Source organism: Kogia breviceps, chromosome 12 (assembly GCF_026419965.1).
Source record: "Kogia breviceps isolate mKogBre1 chromosome 12, mKogBre1 haplotype 1, whole genome shotgun sequence".
NCBI lineage: Eukaryota > Metazoa > Chordata > Mammalia > Artiodactyla > Physeteridae > Kogia > Kogia breviceps.
This window is the reverse complement of record NC_081321.1, coordinates 1,565,401-1,590,835: the sequence shown is the minus strand read 5'-3', so window position 1 is coordinate 1,590,835 and position 25,435 is coordinate 1,565,401. Positions and strand designations below refer to the sequence as shown.

The following is a 25,435-nucleotide window of genomic DNA, read 5'->3' as shown; positions in this document are numbered from 1 at the left end:
ACTGAGCCCGTGTGCCACAACTTCCACAGCCTGCGCGCCTAGAGCCCGTGCTCCGCAACAAGAGAAGCCACCGCAATGAGAAGCCTGCGCACGGCAATGAAGTGTAGCCCCACTCGCTGCAACTAGAGAGAGCCCACGCACAGCAACGAAGACCCAACACAGCCACAAATAAAAATAAAATAATAAAAAGCTTGGGTTAAAGAAAATAATCCAATTAGTTGGCTGCATTTCACAGTTTGTTTTACATTGAAGGGGTACAGGACACAAAACCCCAAAATACGCAACTTTGGCATACTGATTTTTTGTGTGTGTGTGTGTGGTACACGGGCCTGTCACTGTTGTGGCCTCTCCCGTTGCGGAGCACAGGCTCCGGACGCGCAGGCTCAGCGGCCATGGCTCATGGGCCCAGCCGCTCTGCGGCACGTGGGATCCTCCCGGACCGGGGCACGAACCCGCGTCCCCTGCATCGGCAGGCGGACTCTCAACCACTGTGCCACCAGGGAAGCCCTGGCATACTGATTATTTTGAGCTGAGGGCACTTGGGAAATAGCAGATACAGGAAGGGTTCTCTGTCCTACCTCCCCCTTTCTACCTAAAACTAGGTCATAACATTTCCCATGAAAAAGGTAACTCCCTGTACCAGGAAGAGAGCATTCTTTATTTTTTTCTACCAGTTTTATTGAGATACAATTGACGTTTAACATTGTATACGTTTCAGGTGTGCAACATGATGATTCTGTAGAACATTCTTAGACTGGGAGTTGACCTAAGCCAAAATGGACCTGTGCCAAGAACCCTACTAAAGTAGCCTGATACTCCATGAGTTCCCCCCTCCCCATATGTTTCCTAGACATTGTCCCCCAATTTACTGTCCCTAGTCCAAGCTACTTTGTCTTGCCACATCCCCACAATTTTTTGTTCTTTATGTAAAAAGGTATATGCAAGCTTCTGGCTCTCATGTCCTCCTCAGGTCTTCGTTTTCCTTCTGAAGACTCCGGTGTGCGTGTAAAAACATTAAATTTATAAACTTGTCTCTTGTTAGTAATGTCTGATCTCAGTTTACTTGTTAGGCCAGCCGGAGAACCTAAGAGGGTAGAAAGAAATTTTCCTCTCCTACAACGTATGTATGAGACAAACACAAGGACTGGTTTGACATTTCTTGCTCTTTTTTGTTGGTTTCTCTTTTTTTATGGTCCATCTTTCACTTTGTCCAGATTTTTTCCCCTCAGTTCTAAGGTTTATATTTCAGCAGCTTATAGATACTGCGGGAGAAGAGTTTAGGTTGGTTTTAGGTATTCTGTAATGATGAAGCTGTTAAGCTCCTTTTGTAATTTTTTTTTTTTTTTTTTTGGAAAGCAGTAGACACAGTTCTTTCAAAGAAGACTGCTAATTTTGATTGTCACTAGTAGAAGAATTTGTCTCTTTTTTCTCCTTAAAAACAGCAATTGTTCTGATTAGAAAAATAATATAATTTCTATTTTCTTTATTGGAGAAGGAAAACAAAACAAAACAAACCAGTTGGGACTCCAAGCTTAAATTCACAATGGGGTCTGGAGCATCTTCTTTGTCCTTTAGCATTTGAAAGCTTGCACCTTCATTTGCTGGTCGCTCTGGTTACCTCTTCAGTTCTCATTGGCTGTTGACTTGCAGATCACAATGCAGGCTGAGTCTGTCCCCAGAGCAAGTCCATCTTCACCATTTCTGCAGCATACTGTAGCGCCACTGACGCCTCATTCTGGGGTGGCCGAAACCGGATTATGAATGTCACTTACCCAGTGATGCGCTTCTCTGTCAACAACATCCGATCATTGTAGAGATGACCACATCAGACTAGCTGTGCCTCAGGGCACTGTTGGGTCACTGGTGACTAGTATGGGGGATAGGAGTGGAAGGGACTCTTTCCTGGGTGCTGCAGAAGAGGAAGTACTCCACCCTCCTGTGGAGAAGTGTGACACCTTTGGGATGGAGGGAACAGACATTCTAAAAATCCACAGCTGACACAGTTGTTTCTCAGGTGCTGGAGGATACAGACTTTTACTGAATTCCCCTTGGTTTTTGGACTGCTAGTTAGAAGACAATATCTAAAGATTATGAACTGAAGCACAGTTGGGGAGAGAGACCTGAAATATCTGCTTTGGGACATTTAATGGTGACCTTTAGGTAAGAGATATGGATGAAGCCATCTGTGGATGTGGGACTCAGGGGATGGTCCTTCAGGTCAGGGCTGGTGTCAGCGTGTTCACTGGCTGAGAAGGTGTGAGCATTCTGAGGAAATGATGGGGTTTGTTTCATCACTGGGAGCATCAGGAATTGGCAGTAGTGATCTGGGACTGGGATCAAGATAACAGAGAATGAGAGGAAAAATCTTGGTGGGAAAATCATAAAGATCTTTCTCACAGGTTTTAGACCATGAAGGACTGTTCCAGAGGAAAGCTCTTTGTTTTGTCAAAGCAAAATCATTGAGAGAAGGATGCAGAAAAGGTTTGAGGTCTTTGAACACTCTCTTATTTAATGGTCTTTTTATGTAGCTCTGTCCTCTTTAGTAGACTTCTTTTTAAGCCTGAGGCCCCTGTTCTCATCTGTGCCCTGTGTGAGTCAGTACACGGGTCAGATTCGCTCTGCAAATACACTGGTGTTGTTTCTGAGGTGCTGTGGAAGTGTAAGTTTGTCTGCTTTGATTTCTCTTTCAAGCTTAACTGGGTGGGCTTAGTTCTAAAATACTAGTATTAAGACCATCTTATTCATGCTCTTTTCTGATTTTAGTAACTTTAATCACTTCTTACATTTCCAGGCTGGAGAGTTCTCTATTTTAAACATTTTTCCTTGTATTGTGTATCGGATCTTCGGTCTTTCGATAGATCTGTGATGCTTTTTCCAGCCTCCTTCGTTTTCGGTTGGTGTGGTTCCAGGGAGGGAGAGGCCTGGGGCATGGATGTCTTTGAAAGCTTATGGGTTTCCTTTAATCAGTATAACAAGATTTTTGACAGTTAAGGCAAATATAACCTCTTTGGAGCGTGATAAATCTCTCTTAGAACTGAATGTGAAGAAAACATTTTCTACACCGGCCAACTCCTACACTTCCTTTTCTTGTAGAATAAGTATGTAGCGAAACAGATCTTGGGGTCTAAGAACTTAGAGCTTAATTGAAACTCACAAATAGAAAACGACTCGCTCTGGGTAAATGGACACGGTATTTATTGCTGAATTAGCTTCTGACCTGCTATTACGTTAAAACATTTAAAAAATCGCTCTGAATTACATATATTTTAAGAGGAGCGGGCTCACATTAGTTTTCTGGAAGTCGTGGGGCACAAATGGTAGTGTCTTCGGGAGGTAATAAAAGGCAAACGCTGTTGTTTTGGGCAAGATATTTCGGATTTAGGTCCGAAGCCTCCACAGACTACGCCTAGCAATCCCTCAGTTTCGGTTCCGTCCAAGGCGTGTGAGCTGTATCCATAGAGACCGGGAAGCTTCCTGAGCCGGAAGGCCCCGCCTCTTCCGCTGCACACGCTCCCGGCTGCAGGGAAGCGAAAGGACTTCCGTGTCCCCGGGCGCTCAGCGCCGCCGGATCAAGTTGAGGACCCCCCCGCGGCTCCCAAGCAGCTCCAGGCCCGGGAGCGGCCTGGCAGGGCGCTTCCGGCTTGGGCCAGCGCGGCTGCGCACAAGGAGCGCTCTCATTGGCCAGAGCCGCCTCTTGCGATTTGCGTCACGGCGGCGGCGGTGTTAGGACCCTCCTGGACGCTGGGTCGCGGCGGCGGCAGCGGGCGGCCCCTCCGCTGGTTTGGGGTCCCGGCGGCCGCGGTTCCGAGGAGCCCGAGACGCGTGGCGAGGCGGCGGCGAGCTCTGGTGAGTTTCTCGAGTGGGAGCACGGGCCGGGCCGGCGGGGGCGAGGGCTGAGGGCTGGTGTCCCGGCGGCGCGGCGGGCGGGGAGCGCGCTCCTCCATCCCCTGCTCGGTCCGCCCGACCCCCGGGCCGGCGCCCCTCAGGGCCGGGTTTCCCCCGCCCCGGGCCTCTCAGCCCCGGCTCCCTTCCGGTCCCCCCAGCTCTGGGTCCCCTCATTCCCGAGGGGACCCAGGAGCTGAAGGGTCAGCTCCTGGGTCCCCGGCTTCCTTCCATCCCGGGTCGTCTCAGCCCTGGCTCCTTTCGGCCCCACTCTCTTTGGTAGCGGTCCCCCCAGCCCCGCGTTCCTCGGCCCCGGGTTCCTCGGCCCCGAGTTCCTTCGGCCCCGGCTTCCCCCCTCCCGCTCCGAGTCCCCCCGGCCCCAGCGCGCCTCAGCGTCTCCGTTGGCCGCAGTCCTGGGTGGGCACCGCTTGGGCCCCGTCCGGCCCCTGCGGCGGGGAGACCCTTCACCGGTCCTTGCCCGCGCGCAGACGGCCGGGTGGACCGCGTTCTGGGCCTGGTGTTCCGGGCGTCGGGCTGCCGTGTGTCGGTGTCGCCCCTTGAGGCTGCTGCTCACCGGCTTCGGTGGGTTTGGGCGTCTGTGCGAGAGCTGGCATTGGGCACCGCTGGCCCTGAGTCTTGTTTACCGTCTCCTCTGGGGTTTGACAACTTGGCGAGGTCGCCCAGCAGAAAGCTTGAGAGGTCCCGCTGCGGTTTGTACCGGGCACGCTGGCTGCGTTGCAGGGTGTTGGCGTCTTTTTAGCAGAGTGGTCCCCTGTAACGTCTTTAGGTTTAGACTCTGGACTTCGCAGCATTCATAGCTCTTCCCAAAACAGTCCTTCTTTCCTCCTCCAAAGAAATCATTGAAAACGCCAAGAAATCTGTCATGATATTTCACACCATGTTCCAAGAGAAATGTTAAGAATAGTTTCCTTCAACCCAAAGCTTTATTTTTGGGGCGGAGATCAGAAACTTTGTCAGTTTTGAAGTTTGAAGTGTCCTATCAAAGGCCACTTGCAAGTGTCGTCTTAACCACCCTCTGACTCTAATTCCGTTAGAATTTCATAGATTTTTCATTCCTGATTGTTTCATTTCTAATGCTTATTTCATAGAAAGTTGACTTCTAATGCTTAGATGTCCATAGATGTTTTCATCTCCTTTCACAAATTTGTCGGTGCTGATTGTGATTATCCAAGACTAAAATCCTTTCATCAGTAGTTGGGACTTCCACTCCTGTGGTGGCCGCTACTTGGTGAATTATTATGAAATTTGAAGAAATTTCAAGTTGATTTAAATATGAAAGACATACTTCTTTTAGTTTCTGTTTGTGATTGCATACCCACTAGTGTATGTTCCTATCTAGACTTTAGACTCCTTAGCAAGTGTTCTCTTACTGGGGCACTAAGGATGAGAGGAGGATTTCCAGAGCCCAAATGAAAGAGTTTGTGTTTTTCTGTCCGTACGTTCCCATATATTAATAAATGAATTGGGTTTTTTCCCCATCAATAGTGTCAATTTAGCTCATGCACTTTCTTTGTTGTAAATTATATTTTGTTTTCCAAAATGAAAACAATTTTGTTTCCTTCTTTATTTCAGGAGTCGGCAAACTTGACAGCTTGTGGGCAGTGTCCTGCCAGCTTCCTGTTTTTGTAAATTAAGTTTTCAATGGGACATAGCCGTATGCCTTCATTTAGGTATTGTCTGGTTGCTTTTGTGGTGCAACAGTAGAGTCGAATAGTTGGGACAGAGACCCTTATGGCCTGTAAAGGGTAAAATATTTACTGTGTGGCCTTCAATAGAAAAAGTTTGCCGACTCCTACTTTATTTTATTAAAAATGATGCATATTCAATGTGGAAAATTAAAATGACTCAGTAAAGTATAAAGGAGAAAGTAAATATTATCCAGAATCAGAGCACTTAGAGGGGTTTGTTTTTGTGATTATCCTTATAGAATCTATTAGTGATTATTTTCATATAAATGGTCTTATATTGCTAAGTGTTGATTTGTAATCTGTTAAAAACTCAGATTATTTTTATTTGGCTGTTGAATACATTGTATTCTCTGGATTGTAGATCTAGAGAGGGCTAGAAAGGGCTTGATGAGCCAAGTTTTCCTGATTTGTCTTACCAGTCAAGATGAAAAAAAAAAAACTGAGGCACAGTGGATGCTTGGTGGCGGTGGAGGACACTACTTATTGAGCACTTACTGTGGACTAGGTAGTTTTCCAATACTTAACATGTAGTAAGTCACTTAATACCTGCAGCAGGTTTGTGTGGGTACACAGACTATCACCCCTAGTTCCAGAGGAGGAAACTGAGGCAGAGAGAGATTAACTGCCCAAGTTTGTCAGCTAGTTAATGGTGGGGCTGGGATTTGAATCCATGCCGTCTGTTTTCAGGACCCAGGCTCTCCCCGTGCTGCAGAGCCTCTTAGAGTATTGCTCAGTGTAGAAAGTGTTTAGACAGTCCGGAGATATATAATGTGAAAATTCTTCCTGTGCTCTTCACTCTCTGTAGAAAACCACTGTTAATAAGTTTGAGGGGCTTCCCTGGTGGCGCAGGGGTTGGGGGTCCGCCTGCCAATGCAGGGGACGCGGGTTCGTGCCCCGGTCCGGGAAGATCCCACGTGCCGCGGAGCGGCTGGGCCCGTGAGCCGTGGCCGCTGCGCCTGCGCGTCCGGAGCCTGTGCTCCGTGTCCGGAGCCTGTGCCCCGCGGCGGGAGAGACCACAACAGTGAGGCCCGCGTACTGCAAAAAAAATAATAATAATAATAAAAATTAATAGACTTCATTAGAGCAGTTTTAGGTTTACACAAGTTTGTGTGGATAGTAAAGAAAGTTCTCATATTATCCACCCTCCATTTTCCCTTGTTCATAACACCTTGCGTTAACATGCTGTATTTGTTACAATTGATAAACCAATATTGCTACGTTGTTAATTAAAATCTACATATTAGGGCTCCTTTTTCCTGTTGCAAAGTTTTTAAAATGGGATCAAACCAACCATTGTTCAGCAGTGTGCTTTTTTGGGTGATTTTCAAAATATAGTGTTTCTGGACTTTTTAATGCAAATAAACAGTCTTGATTCACTAACATTCAGATTAATGACACAGATTTAGCCTTTTCCTTGGAGTGGAAAACTTGCCTGGAAGTTACTTCGTTTTCTCTTTTTCAAAAATTAATCTTGTAGCACCAGCTGCTTTTCTCTGAAGAAAAACTTATTTTCTGATGGGTCATTCTGGCTCCTCTCTGAAGCTGTTCAGCTTCTCAGAGGTATCTTGCTGCTCTTCACTGGAAGAGCGGGGCATGTGTCAGCCCACTTAGCATCAGCTTCCTCCTCCCTGAGACTGGCATTTCCCCACCCATCTTGATCGTTCTCAGCATTCTCTTCCTCAACTTCCAGAACATCTGTTCCCGGAATATCATCTTTAGCATCTAATTCTCCATGTTCTTGTACCCTTGATTTTCTTGAGGCCTCTGTAGTCTTACCCTGGAATTCCTTTAAGTGCAATATCTGAGGATTCAGTTTTTGGAAGAACTGAATCAAGAGTCCTAGGAGGCATCATCACATTCTTTCTTTGTGTTTTATACTGGGCCAGGCTTTGAGGAAGTTTTTTAGTCATTGAGCTGTTATCTCTCTCAGAGCTTTGTTTCCGCTCTCATGACTTCCCCAGAGTTCTTGTAACAAAAGGGGTGGCATGGTCATGAGTAACACCGGCATGCTCTCTGGGGCTCCCAGGTGCCGAGAAGTGTGTACAGCACACCAGAGGATCTTGTTACTTCTCTTTGGTTGCTGCTACAGAAACCTTTGCACAAAGAGACAGAAAAAGCATGTGAATGCCTGCAAATCTGGAGATAAGGTTCAGGAGCACTAACTTCACTTCCGAGGTGTCTCCTTCTAGCTCTTTAGCTGCTTTAGGAGTTTTTGTGCAGATTCTTGGGGCTCAGGAATCAAATGGATAGCTGAAAAGTTAAACACTTCTAACTTTTTTCTTCTTTTGTTTCTGAAGTCCTTTGGTAACCTTCTTTTCTTGTGTTTAGAGCCTCTCCCCCAAGGCATATGCTGCATTAGCATTCTGAGTCGCTGTCCTCTTCCTCTTGTTCATCTTGCCCTTGTTAGAATGTCAAGGCAGCGACTAATACCTTGGTGACCTTAGAGAACCACACAGTTGTGGGACTTCCCTGGCGGCCCAGTGGTTAAGACTTCGTGGTTCCAATGCGGGGTGAGAGGGTTCGATCCCTGGTTGGGGAATAAGATCCCACGTGCTGCATGGCACAGCCAAAAGATTACAAAAAAAAGAGATAGGAGCATAAGGTTGTGATAACATTGACGGTCTTGGCGTCATTTCAGATGCTTCTTCTGTAGTTTAGTCATCACTTCCAAAGATATCTTGGGTGCAGTTGCATTGCTGTCCCTTAACATGTGCACGTGTAATTCTGCAATACTACATTCACCTTATTCTTGTTTTTGCACTTTTATTCTCATCAGTCACAAAATGAGTGTACAGAGTCGTAGAAACTTACATGGCAGCGTTGAGGTTCAAAGAAGATCTCTGGCAACCTTGATGGATACATGAGGTTTTCAGTAAGATCAGAGGATTGCAAAATATTATTGGAAGACCTACATTCAAGGCAGTGTAGCTGTAGGAGGGCAGATCTTTCCGTTCTTGAGGAAAGTCATCTAGACGTTCTGGGTGGCAGTGACCCATCTGTGCCGTAAACATCACCAGCTTTGCCAGTTCTTTGCTGGGTTTATTTGGTTGCAACTTGAAAATCTCCCACGTTGGGTTTGTAGTGAATATTCTGCTGTGGAAACTCCTCAGTGTAGGCCACAGGGTCTACTTCATTAATCCTGTAACTGCTTGCAGGTTGCTGGGCAGCTAGTGTTTATTTCTGCTGGACAAGTTGGCTGCAGACTGGCTCTCCTTGAGCAGTTCTCAGAAGAGCTACACCACTGACACCAGCCAACCCTTCTCAGGCTATGGCTTGGAATCTTGCTTCCAGATGTGACTGGAAGTAGCACATGGGAGCTTGGCACATGGCGCCATCTTGGCTCATAGTAGTGTGCTTTAAAAACCAATCTCAGATGGCTTTCCAGGTCAATACATTTGTGTCTACTCTGTTCTTTAAATGATTTCTTGCTATTTTATTGAATGTGTGCGCCATAATTTAATAGTGTTCCTACTGCTGGATGTTTAGATTGTTTAAATTTATTGTATATTATGCATATGCATTGTATGTACAATTGTTGCATGCTGATGGCTCTTTAGAGTAGCTCTCTAAGAGTGTAGTTCCTGGGTTGAAGGAAATGCATGTTTTTCTTTTTGATGTAGATTGCCAGACTGCCATCCAGAAAAGTCACAGCAATGTAAACTCTTAATGAGAAATGTGGCTGAGGTCTAGCTTCATGCCATTTCCAACTTTTTTTTCAGTCTGTATCTGACTGGCAGTTAAACATATCTTGCAATGATGTATTCTGTCTCACTGGGAGATGTGTTTTGTTTTGATAGCATTCTTTTGAAGTTGATTTAGAATTTAGGCAAAATCTACATTCTGTAGTTGTTCTTTCTAATACTTACCCCCTTAGATAGAACTGCTCACCTCTTTAGATTCCCTATCTAGTCCTGGAATGCAGCGTGATTTTGCCATCCCTGTTAAAAGAATCTGGGTGATTGCCCAGTAGACTATATATTTCTTGAAGATGAGGAACATATAACCTTATTCATATCTGTTGTAATCCTGGTGGTGAGTAAATGTTATATTCTTTTCAAAACCTAAATTGGATTGTGTTGTTTTGGGCTTAGTGAAATGCTTTAATTTTGTTAAAAATAACCTTTTCAAAGTCTTTGTGAAATGTAAACTTGAAAAATTGCAGCACAGAATTGTCATCTTGGTGTATATTCTCTGTGTTATCCCTTTTTTTAAAAAAAGATTTTTTTTGATGTGGACCATTTTTAAAGTCCTTATTGAATTTGTTACAATATTGCTTCTGTTTTATGTTTTGGTTTTTTTGGATGCTAGTTATGTGGGAATCTTAGCTCGCCGACCAGAGATCGAACCCGCATCCCCTGCATTGGAAGGCAAAGTGTTGACCACTGGACTGCCAGAGAAGTCCCTCTGTATTATCCTTTATTTCTAAAATGAGATAAATAAGAGTGATCGACATCCTAGGCCCTGTTTGTAAGCAAATAATTAACCAAACCTATTTAATAAGAACATTTGGTATTCAGTTTTGGAACTTACGGAATGGGAATGGATTCATTAGGGGATTTGTTTCATGTAACCCATGGTTTTAAATTGGCCGTATTGGGGTATACCATGTGTTAGAGGGGATGTGTGCTGCCTAAATGTATGCTTGGCTTCAGTAGACATCGTGAGGCTCCAGACAGAAGGAGAAGGGAAGCCAAATTCAGGAAACTGCCAGAATATCTTTGGGCATGGGGAAAATACCTGTGGGAAAGGACACTTCAAGTTTTTAAATAGAAGACCACATACACACACAAAAAATGCAGAACTTTCTTTATATATGACTTGTAATGTTACATATTCTTCTTGGACTTATGAATTTTCCACAATATCCAAGCACAGGAAAACAAAGCATACAAAGCAAAATGGTCTCGAAGAGAAAGAAATAATTAGCTTATTAAATTTTGACCAACTTCACGTTTTCTTTTGTATACATTTTTTTGTCAGTATATTAGCTAATTATTTTTCACTGGTAGCATATTGACTTTAATCATGTATGTCCTGAAATTTTAGTGTCGTGAACATGTATGCATAGTTGTATTTGCATACCCATTCCTTTGGTCCAGGAAGAAGCAATGATGGTGAAAACTCCTTAGCGTGGTGGAACAGAAAGTTTGTTTTTATTTTCTTGGAGTTTATTTACATTTTATTTCATTGCAGAATTTCTGTAACTTAAAAGAGCCAGAAATCTAATAATTGTATATATATATATATATATAAGAAAAAGGAGGAAAAGGAGAAGGCATATATTCTTTTCACAAGTGGCAGCATAATTCAATGACTAAGAATAAAATTTGGATTTGAATTTTCTTGGCAGCCAAGATGAAAATGGAAATATGGTAAAATATATAGCACTGAACTGGAAGGAGGAACAAGACCAGTTTTCCAGGGATAAATCTTTCCTTGATGGATTTTAAGGAACTATTTAAATTGGGTATTTCATAAAGCTTTATTTTATTTATTTATTATTTTTTTGGCTAGAGGCCCTTGTTAAAAAAAGGTGAGGATGATGCATTAACGTTTCAAGGCAATGGAAGAAATTTTATATGGAGCAGTTGGTTTGAATTTAGACTGCAGATGTGTGTTTTAGTTGACTAACACAGATTTTTTTTTTTTCTTAACGTATTTCAAACATACAGGAGAATACAGAGACCAAGATAATTGACCTTCACACATGTACCATACAGTTATATCAAATCTCAACGTTTTCCCACACTTCCCTGTTTTTTTTTTTTTTTTTTTTTAAGAAAAGCCTTTCACATACAGTTGAAGCACCTTCTTGGGTTATGTTTCACTTTCTTCCCAGAAGTAATGATATCTTGAATTTGGTGTTTCTAATACCTGTTTTTATATAATTACTACATAGGAGTATATTCATAAACAAATCAGTATTATGTTTTGGGTATTTTCAAACTTTATATAAGCAATATTCTACCTACTCTGTAACTTGTTTTTCATGAAACAAGTTTTTTTAGCCTCATGAAATTGCTGCTATTTTTACCATTTTGGACCTTCAAAAATGGTAGCTTCATATAGTTCATCCTAGTCATAGTCATTACTTTTATCTGCTGTATAGTTGTATTATTATACGAATGCAGCCAGTTTAAATTTATTTTCGTGTTGATAGGTATTTAGGTGGTTTCCGTTTTTCCTGTTTTAAAAACAATGCTACAATGAACACTCCTGGTTAGAAATCCTTGTGCACGTATTTAAGATCTTTGGCAAGTTTTTCAAACTGCATGTTGGGAACCATTGATCGGTTATGAAATCACTTTAGGAATTAAAATAGTTTAGAGAAATATCAGGTTGTTTTGCAGTAAGGATTAAATGTTTTATGAAGTGTGTGTGTGTGTGTGTGTGTGTGTGTGTGTGTGTGTGTGTGTGTGTGTGTGTGTGTGTGTGTGTGTGTGTGTGTGTGTGGTTACTAAGTTTGAAATGAAGTTCTCTGGTGTAAATTACCCAGAAGTGGAATTACTGGGTTTGAGGTTATGGAGATTATGGGAATTTAAAGTTCTATCAGATATTGCCAAATTGCTTTTCACAATTGAGTCACTTTGTGTTTTTTTAGCATGAGAATATGAGAATTGCTGTATCTAAATCCTTATAGATCCATGACATTGTCAGATTTATTACATGCTTACAAATCAGATGAGTGTGAAATGATATTATCTTAAAATTTTTCTTGATTAATTATGAGATTGAGCATGTTGAAGTGTTGAGTGGCTGTTCAGATTTCTACTTCTTAGCTGTCTGTCCCTGTCTCTCCCCCCAGTTGGGCTGTCCTTTTAAAATTGCTCTTAGGAGTTTATTGCATGTCCTGGTTATGTCTGTGAAATGAATTGTAGGTGTTTTCTAGTCTGTGTGGCTTACCTGTTAACTTTTTATATGGTTTGTTGAATAGAAAGGATTGTCAAATCTATCATCATTTTTCTTATTGGCTTGTGTCCTTGGTGCCTTATTTAAGAAACCTATTCCATACTCCAAGGTCATTTAGGTCTCTGCATTTCTTTCTAAAAGTTTTAGAAATTTGGTATTTTATATTTAGATCTTGATCTTGTCTGAAAAAAAAGTTTTATTTGTATATGATGTGAGTCAGGGATCTAATTTTTTTATATGCATGCATAGCCAGTTACCACAGCACTGTTTAACACTGTGTTTTTAAATTTGAATTGTAAATCTTTTGAGCAGTTTCTGGTTCAACACAATAACAGCATTTTTGTCTTTATCAGGTTACTTCAAATGTTCAAGTTTGTGACTTCTGGGCCAGAGTAATTGATTGGTGGATTACTTGATCCAGAAACAGAACCTAGAGGAGTAGATAAATATAGCACATTTTGTAGATCTCATCCAAATGTCATTTCTCTCAACCACTTTTTATTTAATTAATTAATTAATTAATTAATTAAAAAAATAAATTTATTGTATTTATTTACTTTTGGCTGCTTAGGTCTCTGTTGCTGAGCATGGCTTTCTCTAGTTGTGGCTAGTGGGGGCTGTTCTTCCTTGCGGTGCGTGGGCTTCTCATTGCCGTGGCTTCTCTTGTGGTGGAGCACAGGGTCTAGGTGCGTGGGCTTCAGTAGTTGTGGCTTGCAGGTTCTAGAGCGCAGGCTCAGTAGTTGTGACACACGGGCTTAGTTGCTCTGTGGTGTGTAGGATCTTCCCGGACCAGGGCTCGAACCCGTGTCCCCTGCTTTGGCAGGTGGATTCTTTTTTTTTTTTTTTTTTTTTTGCGGTATGTGAGCCTCTCTCTGTTGTGGCCTCTTCCGCTGCGGAGCACAGGCTCCAGACGCACAGGCTCAGCCGCCATGGCTCACGGGCCCAGCCGCTCTGCGGCATGTGGGATCTTCCCAGACCGGGGCACGAACCCGTGTCCCCTGCATCGGCAGGCGGACTCTCAACCACTGCGCCACCAGGGAAGCCCCTTTTCTTTTTTTTTTGAAGGCAGGTGGATTCTTAACCACTGTGCCACCAAGGAAGCCCTCAACCACTTTTTAAATAGAAGCTAGGTTTCAGACAGTTTGAGGGTAAACAAATTTGTTTATTTGGCTGCGTTGGGTCTTATAAAAAGTTTTTTTTTTTAAGATTTTATTTATCTATTTATTTTTGGCTGCATTGGGTCTTCGTTGCTGCGCGTGGGCTTCTTATTGCAGTGGCTTCTCTTGTTGCAGTGCACAGGCTCTAGGTGCATGGGCTTCAGTAGTTGTGGCACACGGGCTTAGTTGCTCCGCAGCATGTGGGGTCTTCCTGGACCAGGGCTCGAACTCATGTCCCCTGCATCACCAGGCAGATTCTTAACCACTGTGCCACCAGGGAAGTCCGAGACTTTCAGTTTTGATTTTAAAATTATACATGTAAATTGGAATCTTTTTGAAATGTCTGATAGAAATAGCTATAAATCACTTAATTTAAGAATGAAAACTATTTTTGTTTCCACTTAAAAAGGGTTTTTAGTCTGAGAAGAGTTGCTTTGAGGTCTGCAGATAGTTATATATTCTAGGTTTTTTTTTTTCCGTTCCTTTTCTTTTACATTTGTGGTTGAAAGAAGACCTTGTGGTTTAGTGGAATTTAGTGATACTGGGAAAGGTTGTAGACACAAGTTTTGTTTGTAGATTTCTGATTGTGATATTGAGAAAGATAACTAATCACTTCTTGGTTTCTCCATCTGCAGCATAGTAGAAACAAAAAACCAGAAAGAAACTTACGTTGTGGAGGGTGTTATGCAGGATGAGATAGGGCCCCCAATGATTGTTATTTACTTATGGAGACAGTTCTTTACCAAAGTAGGGTTTTTGATTTTTGCCTGAAGCATTGACTGTACAGATCAGATATTTTACCTGGACAGATTTTATTTCTGAAATAGTTGGAACAAGAGTGTGGTTATATGGTATTATAGTGCAGATGATTTATGAAAGGAAGTCTTTGCATAATTTACATATTTTGGTTTAGTGTAGATATGACAATATATATATCATGGGCTTGTCAGGATTTCTCTCACTATAACATTCAGGACTGTTGTTCTTATCATGTACGTTTGCATTTTTGTGTGCTGTTCTTTGTTTTAGAAACTCAAGGTTACTTATAGATCTTGGGAAATGGAAAGGACCATTGTAATGTGGCTATAAGAGTTGTATCAAATCCTTTTTTTCTTTAATTAGTTTATTTTTGGCTACATTGGGTCTTTGTTGTTGTGCGCGGGCTTTCTCTAGTTGCGGCAAGCAGGGGCTACTCTTCGTTGAGGTGCGCAGGCTTCTCCTTGTGGTGGCTTCTGGTGTGGCGCATGGGCTTAGTTGCTCCGCAGCATGTGGGATCTTCCCGGACCAGGGCTCGAACCCATGTCCCCTGTATTGGCAGGCGGATTCTTAACCACTGTGCCACCAGGTCCTCGAGTCCTTTTTATAAAGGTGTTTTTTATCCGTGACCATGACCAGTGGCTTTAATGGGCTGGCTATTTGTGCCTTTAATGAAGCCCTGTAAGATGGTGGTAAGGTATGGTCTTTGAAGTTAGATACAGATTTGAATTCATAGTCTCCACTTAAGTTTGTGTCATTGATGACTGATTTGATCTCATTTAGTGTCAGTTTCTTCATCTGTAAAATGGGACCCTGTTTCATAAGGACTGCTGGAGGATTAAATGAGATGACGGGTGAAAGTCCAACTACTTAGCCTGGTTCAAAGTTGGCTCCGGTAAGTGTTAAGCAGCAGTTCACCCCCCTTCAAAGAGATAACATGACCATGACCAGGAAAAATGGAACCACTTACCTTTGTGGGAGGCAGTGTTGTATAATGGAGAGGGCCTAATCTGGGTGGTTCTTGCTTCTCTATTTTGTAGCTTGTATAACCTTGAATAGTCTTACCCTCAGTCCTCTCGTTTGTAAACAGAGATCATACTATCTGTAACAGGCAGGGTTTTAAAGTTAAATGAGAGTATGTATAAAAGCTCACTTTATCCGGCACTTGGTAACTTCTAAATTAGCCTCTCAACTTTTATAGTGATAGGCAGTAATAACTTTGCTTCTGGAGTAGGTCTCAAGACTGAGAGAGGTAGGCTTTCACTGGTTTTTCCCCCAGCTCTACTTCACAGCATAAGATTTGCCTGATTTCTTCTCAAGAAAGTTGGTCAGTGGGGTTGGGCAGTAAGTTAGAAGAGGTTCCTTGTGATTGTACTTAAAAGTTGCCCTACTTCATGCTAGGAAAGAAAGTAATGTAAATGATACAGAGTGTTGCCTGTCTTTATAGCTTCAAAATAATCTTTAAAAAATGCGGTGGCTTCTCTTGTTGCAGAGCATGGGCTCTAGGCGCGCGGGCTTCAGTAGTTGTGGCACACGGCATCAGTAGTTGTGGCTCGTGGGCTCTAGAGCACAAGCTCAGTAGTTGTGGCGCACAGGCTTAGTTGCTACGCAGCGTGGGGGATCTTCCCGCACCAGGGCTCGAACCCGTGTCCCTTGCATTGGTAGGCAGGTTCTCAACCAGTGCACCACCAGGGAAGCCCTCCTCCCCATTTCTTGATTGTCTCTTAATATTTTCAACATCGCTGTAAAGTACAGTGTACTGTCAGTGTTAACTCCTGGTTTTGTCACTTAAGTGCTATCATGCATTTGTTTGAGAACAGCTTATGGTTCATGCTAACATAGAAGGTTGGGGATAAGAGCATTAACTTGGGTGTTAGATTGATTAGATAGATTAGATTGCCACTTATTGCTGTAGTTATCTCAGGCATGTTATTTATAACCTCTCTGGGTGTTTTGTCATTTCTAAAATGGAGGAAATAATCGTACCTATCCTCCAGGATTGTTGCAAGGATTTAAAGAGATAATCCATGGGAAATGTTCTTTGCATGTAGTTAGCACTCATTGCATGTTAGCTGTTCCTGTCATTCCGTCTCCTCCTCTTCATCATACAGCAAAGATTTTTAAGCTCCTTTGCATCCCAGACCAAGCTTGGTTTTGTGGATACAAAAATGGATTCCAAAAAAGGCTCCCTGACCTTGAGAAGTTTTGCATTGCAGGAGGGGAAGACAGGCACCTAAACAAAGAAATGCAATAAATTCTGACAAGTACTATAATAGAAACGTTAGTAAATGAGAAGAATAAAGGAGTTAGTGCCAGGAGCCTGGGGACGTCAGGGAAATTAGTTTCTGCCTGTGAACTTATTCTTGAAGTGTGGGTAGTAATTCCCCACCTATTTATTCAGCAGGTATTTAGTGAATACAGCTACTGTGTGCCAGAAGCTATTTTAGGTACTGGGGATATAGGTGTAAAGAAGATATATTGGGTGGGCCAAAAGGTTCATTCTTTTTTTCTGTACAGTGGCTCTAATAGCACTAAGTTGTCTTCAACTTCATTCGAAACAAGTTTGTTAGATTGTATTGTGACAGCTGACATATCAGTGTGCATTTAAAAAAAGAAAAAAACTTACCCAAATTGGTGAATTTTTGTGTAGCCATTTTAATATTGAAGGTGGAAGAAAAAAGCAACATTTTTGGCATGTTACACTTTATTATTTCAAGAAAGGTAAAAACACCACTGAAATGCAAAAAAAGATTTGTGCAGTGTATGGAGAAGGTGCTCTGACTGATTGAATGTGTCCGAAGTGGTTTGCGAAGTTTTGTGCTGGAGATTTCTCACTGGACGACGCTCCACGGTTGGGTAGACCGGTTGAAGTTAAAAGTGATCATTTCGAGACATTAATTGAAAACAATCAATATTACACCACATGGGAGATAGCCGACATACTCAAAATATCCAAGTCAGGCGCCGAAAATCATTTGTACCAGCTTGGTTATGTTGATCACTTTGATGATTGGTTTCCAGGTAAGTTAAGTGCAAAAAGCCTTCTTGACTGTATTTCCACATGCGATCTCTACTAAAATGTAATGAAAATGTTCCATTTTTAAAATAAATTGTGATGTGGGAGATGCAAAGTGGATACTGTCCAATAATGTGGAACAGAAGAGATGGTGGGGCAAGCGAAAAGAACCACCACCAACCACACCAAAGGCCGGTCTTCATCCAAAGAAGGTGATGTTTTGATGGGATTGGAAGGGAGTCCTCTACCATGAGCTCCTTCCGGAAAACCAAACGATTAATTCCAACAAATACTGCTCCCAGTTAGACCAACTGAAAGCAGCACTCAATGAAAAGCATCTGGAATTAGTCAACAGAAAATGTGCAATCTTCCATCAGGATAACGCAAGACCGCGTGTTTCTTTGATGACCAGGCAAAAACTGTTACAGCTTGGCTGGGAAGTTCTGATTTGTCCTCCGTATTCACCAGACATTGCACCTTCAGATTTCCGTTTATTTTGGTCTTTACAAAATTCTCTTAATGGAAAAAAATTCAGTTCCCTGGAAGACTGTAAAAGGCACCTGGACCAGTTCCTTGCTCAAAAAGATAAAAAGTTTTGGGAAGATGGAATTATGAAGTTGCCTGAAAAATGGCAGAAGGTAGTGGAACAAAAGAGTGAATATGTTGTTCAATAAAGTTCTTGGTGAAAATGAAAAATGGGTTTTTTTTTTTTTACTTAAAAACCAAAGGCACTTTTTGGCGAACCCAATATAGTGTCTCTTCTTTCAGGAGTTTTCAGTCTAGTGAGAAAAGACCAGTAGTAAGTAAACAAAGAAATAAAAATACCAGAGACAAGTGCTCTGGAAGAGATTAAAAGGTGATGTGATAAGGAGTGACTGAGATTATGTGGTCAGAGAAGGATTCTTTGAGTAAGTGACCCTTAAGCTGAGATCCGCATGTGAAGAAGGAGCCCAGCCATGGGAAGATCTGGGCGATGAGCATTCCAGGCCTTGGGAACCAGGTGACATAGAGCCATTTGAGCCTTTGGGGTGTTTGGGGAGTAGATGGGAAGTCACTGTGTCTGGAATGTAGTGGGCACGGGGGAGAGTGGTACAGAATGAGGCCAGAGTTAGGGGCTAATCATTTAAGGTTTTGTAAGCCAGGGTAAGAGGTCCCTTAGGTGTAAAGGAAGGCCATTGGAGGGCTCAAAAAGTAAGGGAGTGTGTTTTGAGAAAGATCTGCTGTGACTGCTGTGTGAGGACTGGATTCTGAGGATAAGGGGTGGGGAGGGTGGGTGGGTAACAGAAATGGAACCCAGGAGACTTTACTGGCTGTTGTATTAGGACAGGTGAGAGATGCTGGTGGCTTGAACCAGAAAGTAAGAGTGGAGGGAAACAGGTAGATTTGGGCTGTGTGACCCCTCTCCCCCATCACTGTAAGGCTTTTTATGTTCTTTTTTGTTTTTGGCTGCACCGAGTGGCCCGTGGGATCTTAGTTCCCTGGCCAGGGCTTGAACCTGGGTCCTGGCAGTGAAAGCACCGAGTCCTAACCACTGGACCGCCAGGGAATTCCCACGGTAAAGCTTTTTTTTTTTTTTTTTTTTTTTTTTTAAAGAGTTAGGTGGTGACTTTTATTCCAACCTCCCACCCAGAACAGAAGGTAAAGCTTTTTAAAGTGTTAATAAGTTTAAGAGGTCCAACCCCTTTCCTTGCCAGTTAACGTGATTGAAATCTGCCAACAAGGTTCTCTAAAGATTTATAAGCCAGTCAGGGTAACACATCTAGTACTTGTTTTTAATAACGATTTGTAAAGAGAAAAAATGGCTAGTATTCAAAAGAAAATCTGCTGCCTTTAATATCCCTGCTGGTCCCATTGTTGAAATAAAACTATTCCATCCTAAAAAAATAATCTGGTTTCATTATTAGTAGCTCAGATTTGCATCACATATTTTACTTCACATTGAGTCTGAAAGAAGAGGTCGTGAGGGGCATAACGTACTGATACTTCCACGTAGAACATTCTGTGCCACTCAGGTTTCCAATCAAGGAAGAGCATGAACTTGATACCAAAATCTCATTAACCATGCACTAACTTCAAACGCATAGTTCAGTGTGGAATGACAGACCACACTGGAATAATTTCAGTATACAACTTTCAAGTCACTTTGAAATTGGCTACTTTCAACTTAGAGGAAGCCAACAAAATCATGGGACATATTTTGCAGCCTGTCCTGCACCACTGAATAATCTAATTATAGAACTAGAAAGCGATGCCACTAGACTCAGACTACTTACTGCACCCTACTTGCTGTGTCCCAGTTAATACAAAGGGACATTATACCACTGGCCCTTAGAATTTGAAGACTTAAGGTCCATGGCAGTTGGCAAGTCTTTAGAGAACCTTGCTGGAAGATTGTATCACATTAGCTGGCAAGGAAAGGGGTTGGACCTCTTAAAATTAACACCTTAAAAAGCTTTACAGTGATGGGGGAAAGAGGTCCTTTGGGTGCTAGAATGTTGTTTGTTGCTGGTTACACAGCATTTATACTTTGTCAACTTTGTGTCCTTTGTGTGCTTTTCTGAATGTATTTTTTACATGAATAAAAAGTTTACTAGACAAAGAGGCCATATAGTACTATAGTATATTTCCACCCCCTCATTTAAAAATGTGCAAAATACACATAACATGAAATTAACTATCGTCACCATTTTTAAGTGTGTAGTCATGTTGTGTATCCACGTTGCAGCCATCACCACCATTCATCTACAGAACTCTTTTTTTCATCTTGCAAAACAGAAGCTATACCCATTAAACAGTGACTCTCCATTCCCTCTTTGCCCCAGCCCCTGGCAACCACCATTGTACTTTCTATGAATTTGACTACTTTAAATAACCTATGGTAAGTGGAATCATAAGGTCCTCAGGTTCACTCAGGTTGTAGCTTGTGTCAGAATTTTCTTCTTTTTTTGAGGTTGAATATTTTCTTGTTTGTATAGATCACATTTTGTTTATTTGTTTATCCATTGATGGACACTTGGGCTGCTCCACATTTTACCTATTGTGAATAACGCTGTTATGAACATGAGTGTATAAATGTCTCTTCAAGACCCTGCTTTCAGTTCTTGTGAGTACATACCCAGAAGTGGAATTGGCTGGGTCATATAGTAAATGTATTTTTAATTTATTTGAGGAACTGCCATACTATTTTCCACAGCTTGCCTGCTCTTTTAAAATTGGGGGCAACGTAAAAATTAAAATTATGAAATAGGTGAAGTAATACATTGTGCTATAATATAGTCTGCCTTTGGCGGGAAGTCCAATATAACTGATTAAATATGACATAAATAATATTAATTCCTTTTCTTCTGTTTTTCCCCTGGAGAATAAGACATTTATTCATTCATACAAGAAACCTTTACCTCTACTGTGTATCTGTTGCAGTTTGGTTCTCAGCAGTGAGCAAGCAGAAACACTTGCCTCAAGGAACATGCAGACAAGTACTGGTTTTTAGAAAATACCTTTCCTGGGATAGAGCTAAATTTCTAGACCAGAAGTATCAAACCATTAAGTTAGCAGTTTGTTCAGGTAGAGAAAATTGCTTCTGAGTTACCATTTAAGCAACTTTGGTGCTTTAAAGCAGCATAATAATTTACTTTATGCAGCATTATTTGAAGGGAAAGTGAAGTCTAAGAAGTGTGAATTTTAAATTTTCCATTGTTTCCCACTGGGAAGGAAACTTGGTGTGAATACATTTGACTGGGAGTCAACAGATGAGGGTCCAGTGCTGACTTTAACATCTAATATTTGGTATTCTCCTCTGTTTTTTGTACTTTGATCCTTATCCCTCCTCAGTCCTTTATATAACCTTTTTTTTTCCCAAAGGATTTTGTCCTTTGTTGTTAACTATTATTATGTTAGTATCACTTTTTTTTTTTTTTTTTTTTTTTTGGCGGTACGCGGGCCTCTCACCATCGTGGCCTCTCCCGTTGCGGAGCACAGGCTCTGGACGCGCAGGCTCAGCGGCCACGGCCCACGGGCCCAGCCGCTCCGCGGCACGTGGGATCCTCCCGGACCGGGGCACGAACCCGCGTCCCCTGCATCAACAGGCGGACTCCCAACCACTGTGCCACCAGGGAAGCCCTCACTTTTATTTTTTAAAAATAAATTTATTTATTTTTGGCTGTGTTCAGCCTTCGTTGCTGCGTGCGGGCTTTATCTAGTTTCAGTGGGCGGAGCCTACTCTTCTTTGCAGTGCGCGGGTTTTTCATTGCGGTGGCTTCTCGTTGTGGAGCACAGGGTCTAGGTGCGTGGGCTTCAGCAGTTGTGGTTTGCGGGCTCTAGAGTGCAGGCTCAGTAGCTGTGGTGCACAGGCTTAGTTGCTCCGCGGCATATGGGATCTTCCCGGACCAGGGCTTGAACCTATGTCCCCTGCATTGGCAGGCGGATTCTTAACCACTGCACCGCCAGGGAAGTCCCTAGTATTAACACTTTTAATCCTAGTAATCCCTAGTTCTGTTTTCAAGCTCATTCTCTCTTCTGAATTCCAGATTTATGTTTCCTGGTGCCAAGTGAACATTTCTTTCACTTCGGACACCATTTCTGAAAACAAATTCATTCTTCTGCTGCTGTGAATTTGCTTCTCCCCTGGATCATCAGTGAATGGCATCCTCTGTACGCGCGGCTGCTTGAGCAAAAAGCCTGCGTCATCTGAGTCCTTTCTTGTCCCTGTTCTCAGATTTCTGAACAGACCCTGGAGTCCTTGCCTTGCATGTGCTTTTTTCTCTGTACAGAATACCTTTCCTCTACTCTGCTTGGCAAATCCCTTGGCAAATCCCCATTGCTTTTGGGCAGAGTTAGTGACGCCTGTGTCTCGGCTCCTAGAACGTGTGAGGTCAAGTTTCCATTTTACTTCTTTTGTTTCATAGTTTCATATTTTATCATCTGTAGAACAGACTCTGTCTACTGGGAAGAAGCCTTGGCAAATTTAAAAATAAGTTATTTATGCCAATACGTAAATTAGTTTGTAAAAACATTTTTAAAAAGTAATAGGGTGCATGTTAAACAATTTTATACAGAAAATGAGTCTCTTTTCCAACAAACACTGCAGGTATAATAATTCATTCAATAAAAATATATTTAATCTAGATATTGGGGGCAAGGGGCCTTGCAACCTGTAGAGGAGGTGTAGGAATTGAAAAACTCACATTAGTATTTTCTTTCTTTCCTCATCCCCACTGGCTACTCAGAGATTTTAAAAGACCTTAGATCTGCCCTACTTGCTGAAAATGCACCCGGTTGGATTTGTGTTGGACTTCTGTGTCTATTGATAAATTCAGAGCACCTCTCAGTTACTTGTTCCTTCCTTCCAGCTGTTTGTATTGGATTCCTTTCTTTTCTCTCTTTTTTAAAAATCTTAGTTCTGTGTAATATAGCGTAGTATTCTTAGAATCCTGACCAATGAAAAATTTCTGAGGTAGAATAGAGATTAACTCTTCAGGTTAACAGATAATGGTACTCTGAAGTCTTACTTTCCATCTCCCATCTCACTTCCTTTTACTGTTAAGAATCAGATCAAGTTAAAGCCTAGTTCCGAATACTTTCCTTATTTATTTTTATTTTTTTGTGGTACGCGGGCCTCTCACTGCTGTGGCCTCTCCCGTTGCGGAGCACAGGCTCCGGACGCGCAGGCTCAGCGGCCACGGCCCACGGGCCCAGCCGCTCCGCCGCACGTGGGATCCTCCCGGACCGGGGCACGAACCCGCGTCCCCTGCATCGGCAGGCGGATTCTCAACCACTGCGCCACCAGGGAAGCCCGACTTATTTTTTATTCTTCTTAGCAAGAAGATCATTTATCCAAGTACAGCTGGACAGTTCATTGTTCCAGCTACTCTTAGAGATTAATGGCCTTGGATAAATTGCCTAATCTCTGAGCCTCAGTTTCCACATGTGTAAAATGGGGATAAGATACCACAGAGGGCCATATGTAAGAATTATGTGAGATACCGTGTGTAAATTCTCTGGTACAGAATTTAACTTTGTCAGTCCGCAGTAAATGTTAGCTCCCTCTTCCCTGAAACAAAGTGAAATGGTGGGTGTGAAACAGCTTTGTAAATAAATATAAATCACTAACATTGTTTCCTCTTTCAGCATTGGGTATTAATAGCATAGTTTATAATCTCATTATTAGAATATGCTGGCTCAGGCCCTTATGTGACAGGCACAGGCCCAGATTTGGTGATCCTTAAAGACTGTGTTTGTTCATGTTCTAAAAACGTGAGAGAACTCATACAACAAACTCAGATGATTTATGAAACTAACAGTTGGCTAATTCCTAGTCTAATTGGAAGTGTTGAGCTAATTCGTAGTCTTGTATATCCACATATGAACACTGAGTGCATCTTTAAGCCTCTCTTCATACTATCCCGGCCCTCCCACATCGCCCCACTCCTCCTCTGCCGCAGTAAAATTTTGAATCCCATGGGATTTATGAGCAGAACATGTACCTTGGCTCCTTCCTGTTTTTGTCTTTCTAGTTGGATTGGCTGTGATAATCACCTTATTTGGATATGTAACTTAAATCTCTAAAAAGCTTTTGTCCTGTGAGTTATGAGGTAGAGGGCCAAGGACTTGAAATTATTGAATTCCTAGGAAACTTATGTGATCCAGTTTAGAGAAATATTGATGATCTCTGAATGTGTTTTTACCACTTAAGAACATTTAAATATCATCTGTCATGTTCATTAAACATTTATGTGCGTAGCACTTTTCTGGGAACTCAGGGATATAATAGGAGTGTGCTCTTGCCTTCCAGAGTAATCTACTTGGAGTTCAAAGCAGCTCAAAAATACTGAAATTTCAGACATTAACCAACTTAAATGCAAAACATAACCAATAATATGTGCCATGTCAGTTAGAGACGTTGTCTTATTTTATAAAAGTATGGTGAATTTTGGTTTCCTGACCTGTGAAGTAGAACTCAAAATACCCTGAAGGGTCATTGTGATGATTTAAATGAGATTGGATATGTAAAACCTAGTTGTAGTACGTAAAATCCACATATATTCTTTCTACAGTTTGGTATGTTTTGAATTGAAAAAGTATTAGATGGCATGTGGTGAAAGCAGTGCAGGCAGAACAAAACGAAGAGTAAGCCTTGGGGCTTCCCTGGTGGCGCAGTGGTGGAGAGTCCGCCTGCCGATGCAGGGGACACGGGTTCGTGCCCCGGTCCGGGAAGATCCCACATGCCGCGGAGCGGCTGGGCCCGTGAGCCGTGGCCGCTGAGCCTGCGCGTCCGGAGCCTGTGCCCCGCAACGGGAGAGGCCACAACAGTGAGAGGCCCGCGTACCACAAAAAAAAAAAAAAAAAAAAAAAAAAAGAGAGAGTAAGCCTTCTCACTCCAGACCCTAGGTTCTTCCCTGTGTGCCTCTGGACCAAGAGCACAGTTTCAAATAAATAGGTATTCTTTGTACACATGTATACTTATTCACAATTTTATACTTTTATAATGTATAAGTGGGAACATTATGCATGTCAGCTTTGGTATCCTGCTTTTTTCATTTCAAAGTAGATGTTGGCAGTCCTCTATCAACAAATATAGGGTTTTTTTAATACATTATCATTTTATTCTTAATGATTGCAGAAAATTCTAGTTTTAGTGTATAATAAATAATACAACATGGGTCTTCCCCCATCACTCATTCAAATATGTTAATTCAAAACTTTCTCTCCTTAGGGTCAACTCCCTATCCTGAAAGTCCATCCTCCCAAGAAGAAGGAACAGAAAGACCTCTTTGTAAGAAAGGTGCGGGTATCCCATGAACGAGACAGCAGAAAACCGACTGGAGTACAGCAGGACTCCAGAGCCAGATATAAGGCTCAGAAAAGGGCACCAACTTGATGGTACAAGGAGAGGTGACAATGACATCCACCAAGGAGATTTGGAGCCTCTTGTAGAGGCATCTGTCCTTTCTTCCTATAATAAAAAAGTAAGTTAAAGTGGAAGGATGGTAAGTAAAACAAACTTATGG

General features: G+C 42.2%; 1 protein-coding gene and 1 pseudogene across 5 annotated transcripts in view; one reads left to right on the top strand and one right to left on the bottom strand.

Annotated features, from left to right (window-relative positions):
• Positions 1-3,546: 3,546 nt before the first annotated feature.
• ADIPOR2 (adiponectin receptor 2) overlaps positions 3,547-25,435 on the top strand; it is a 51,927-nt gene continuing 30,038 nt past the window's right edge. Inside the window, exons 1-4 of one of the 5 annotated variants that reach the window (XM_067008460.1) lie at positions 3,702-3,846; positions 15,197-15,308; positions 20,405-20,532; positions 25,141-25,393. In XM_067008460.1, coding sequence (XP_066864561.1) covers positions 25,223-25,393 — 171 coding nt within the window. In that variant the 5' untranslated portion in view covers positions 3,702-3,846; positions 15,197-15,308; positions 20,405-20,532; positions 25,141-25,222. Of the gene's footprint in view, positions 3,847-5,475; positions 5,574-15,196; positions 15,309-20,404; positions 20,533-25,140; positions 25,394-25,435 lie in introns of all 5 variants that reach the window. The other 4 variants (XM_067008461.1, XM_067008462.1, XM_067008459.1 and 1 more) reach the window with 4 other exon arrangements.
• On the bottom strand, positions 7,112-8,776 carry LOC131766771 (protein SDA1 homolog; annotated as a pseudogene).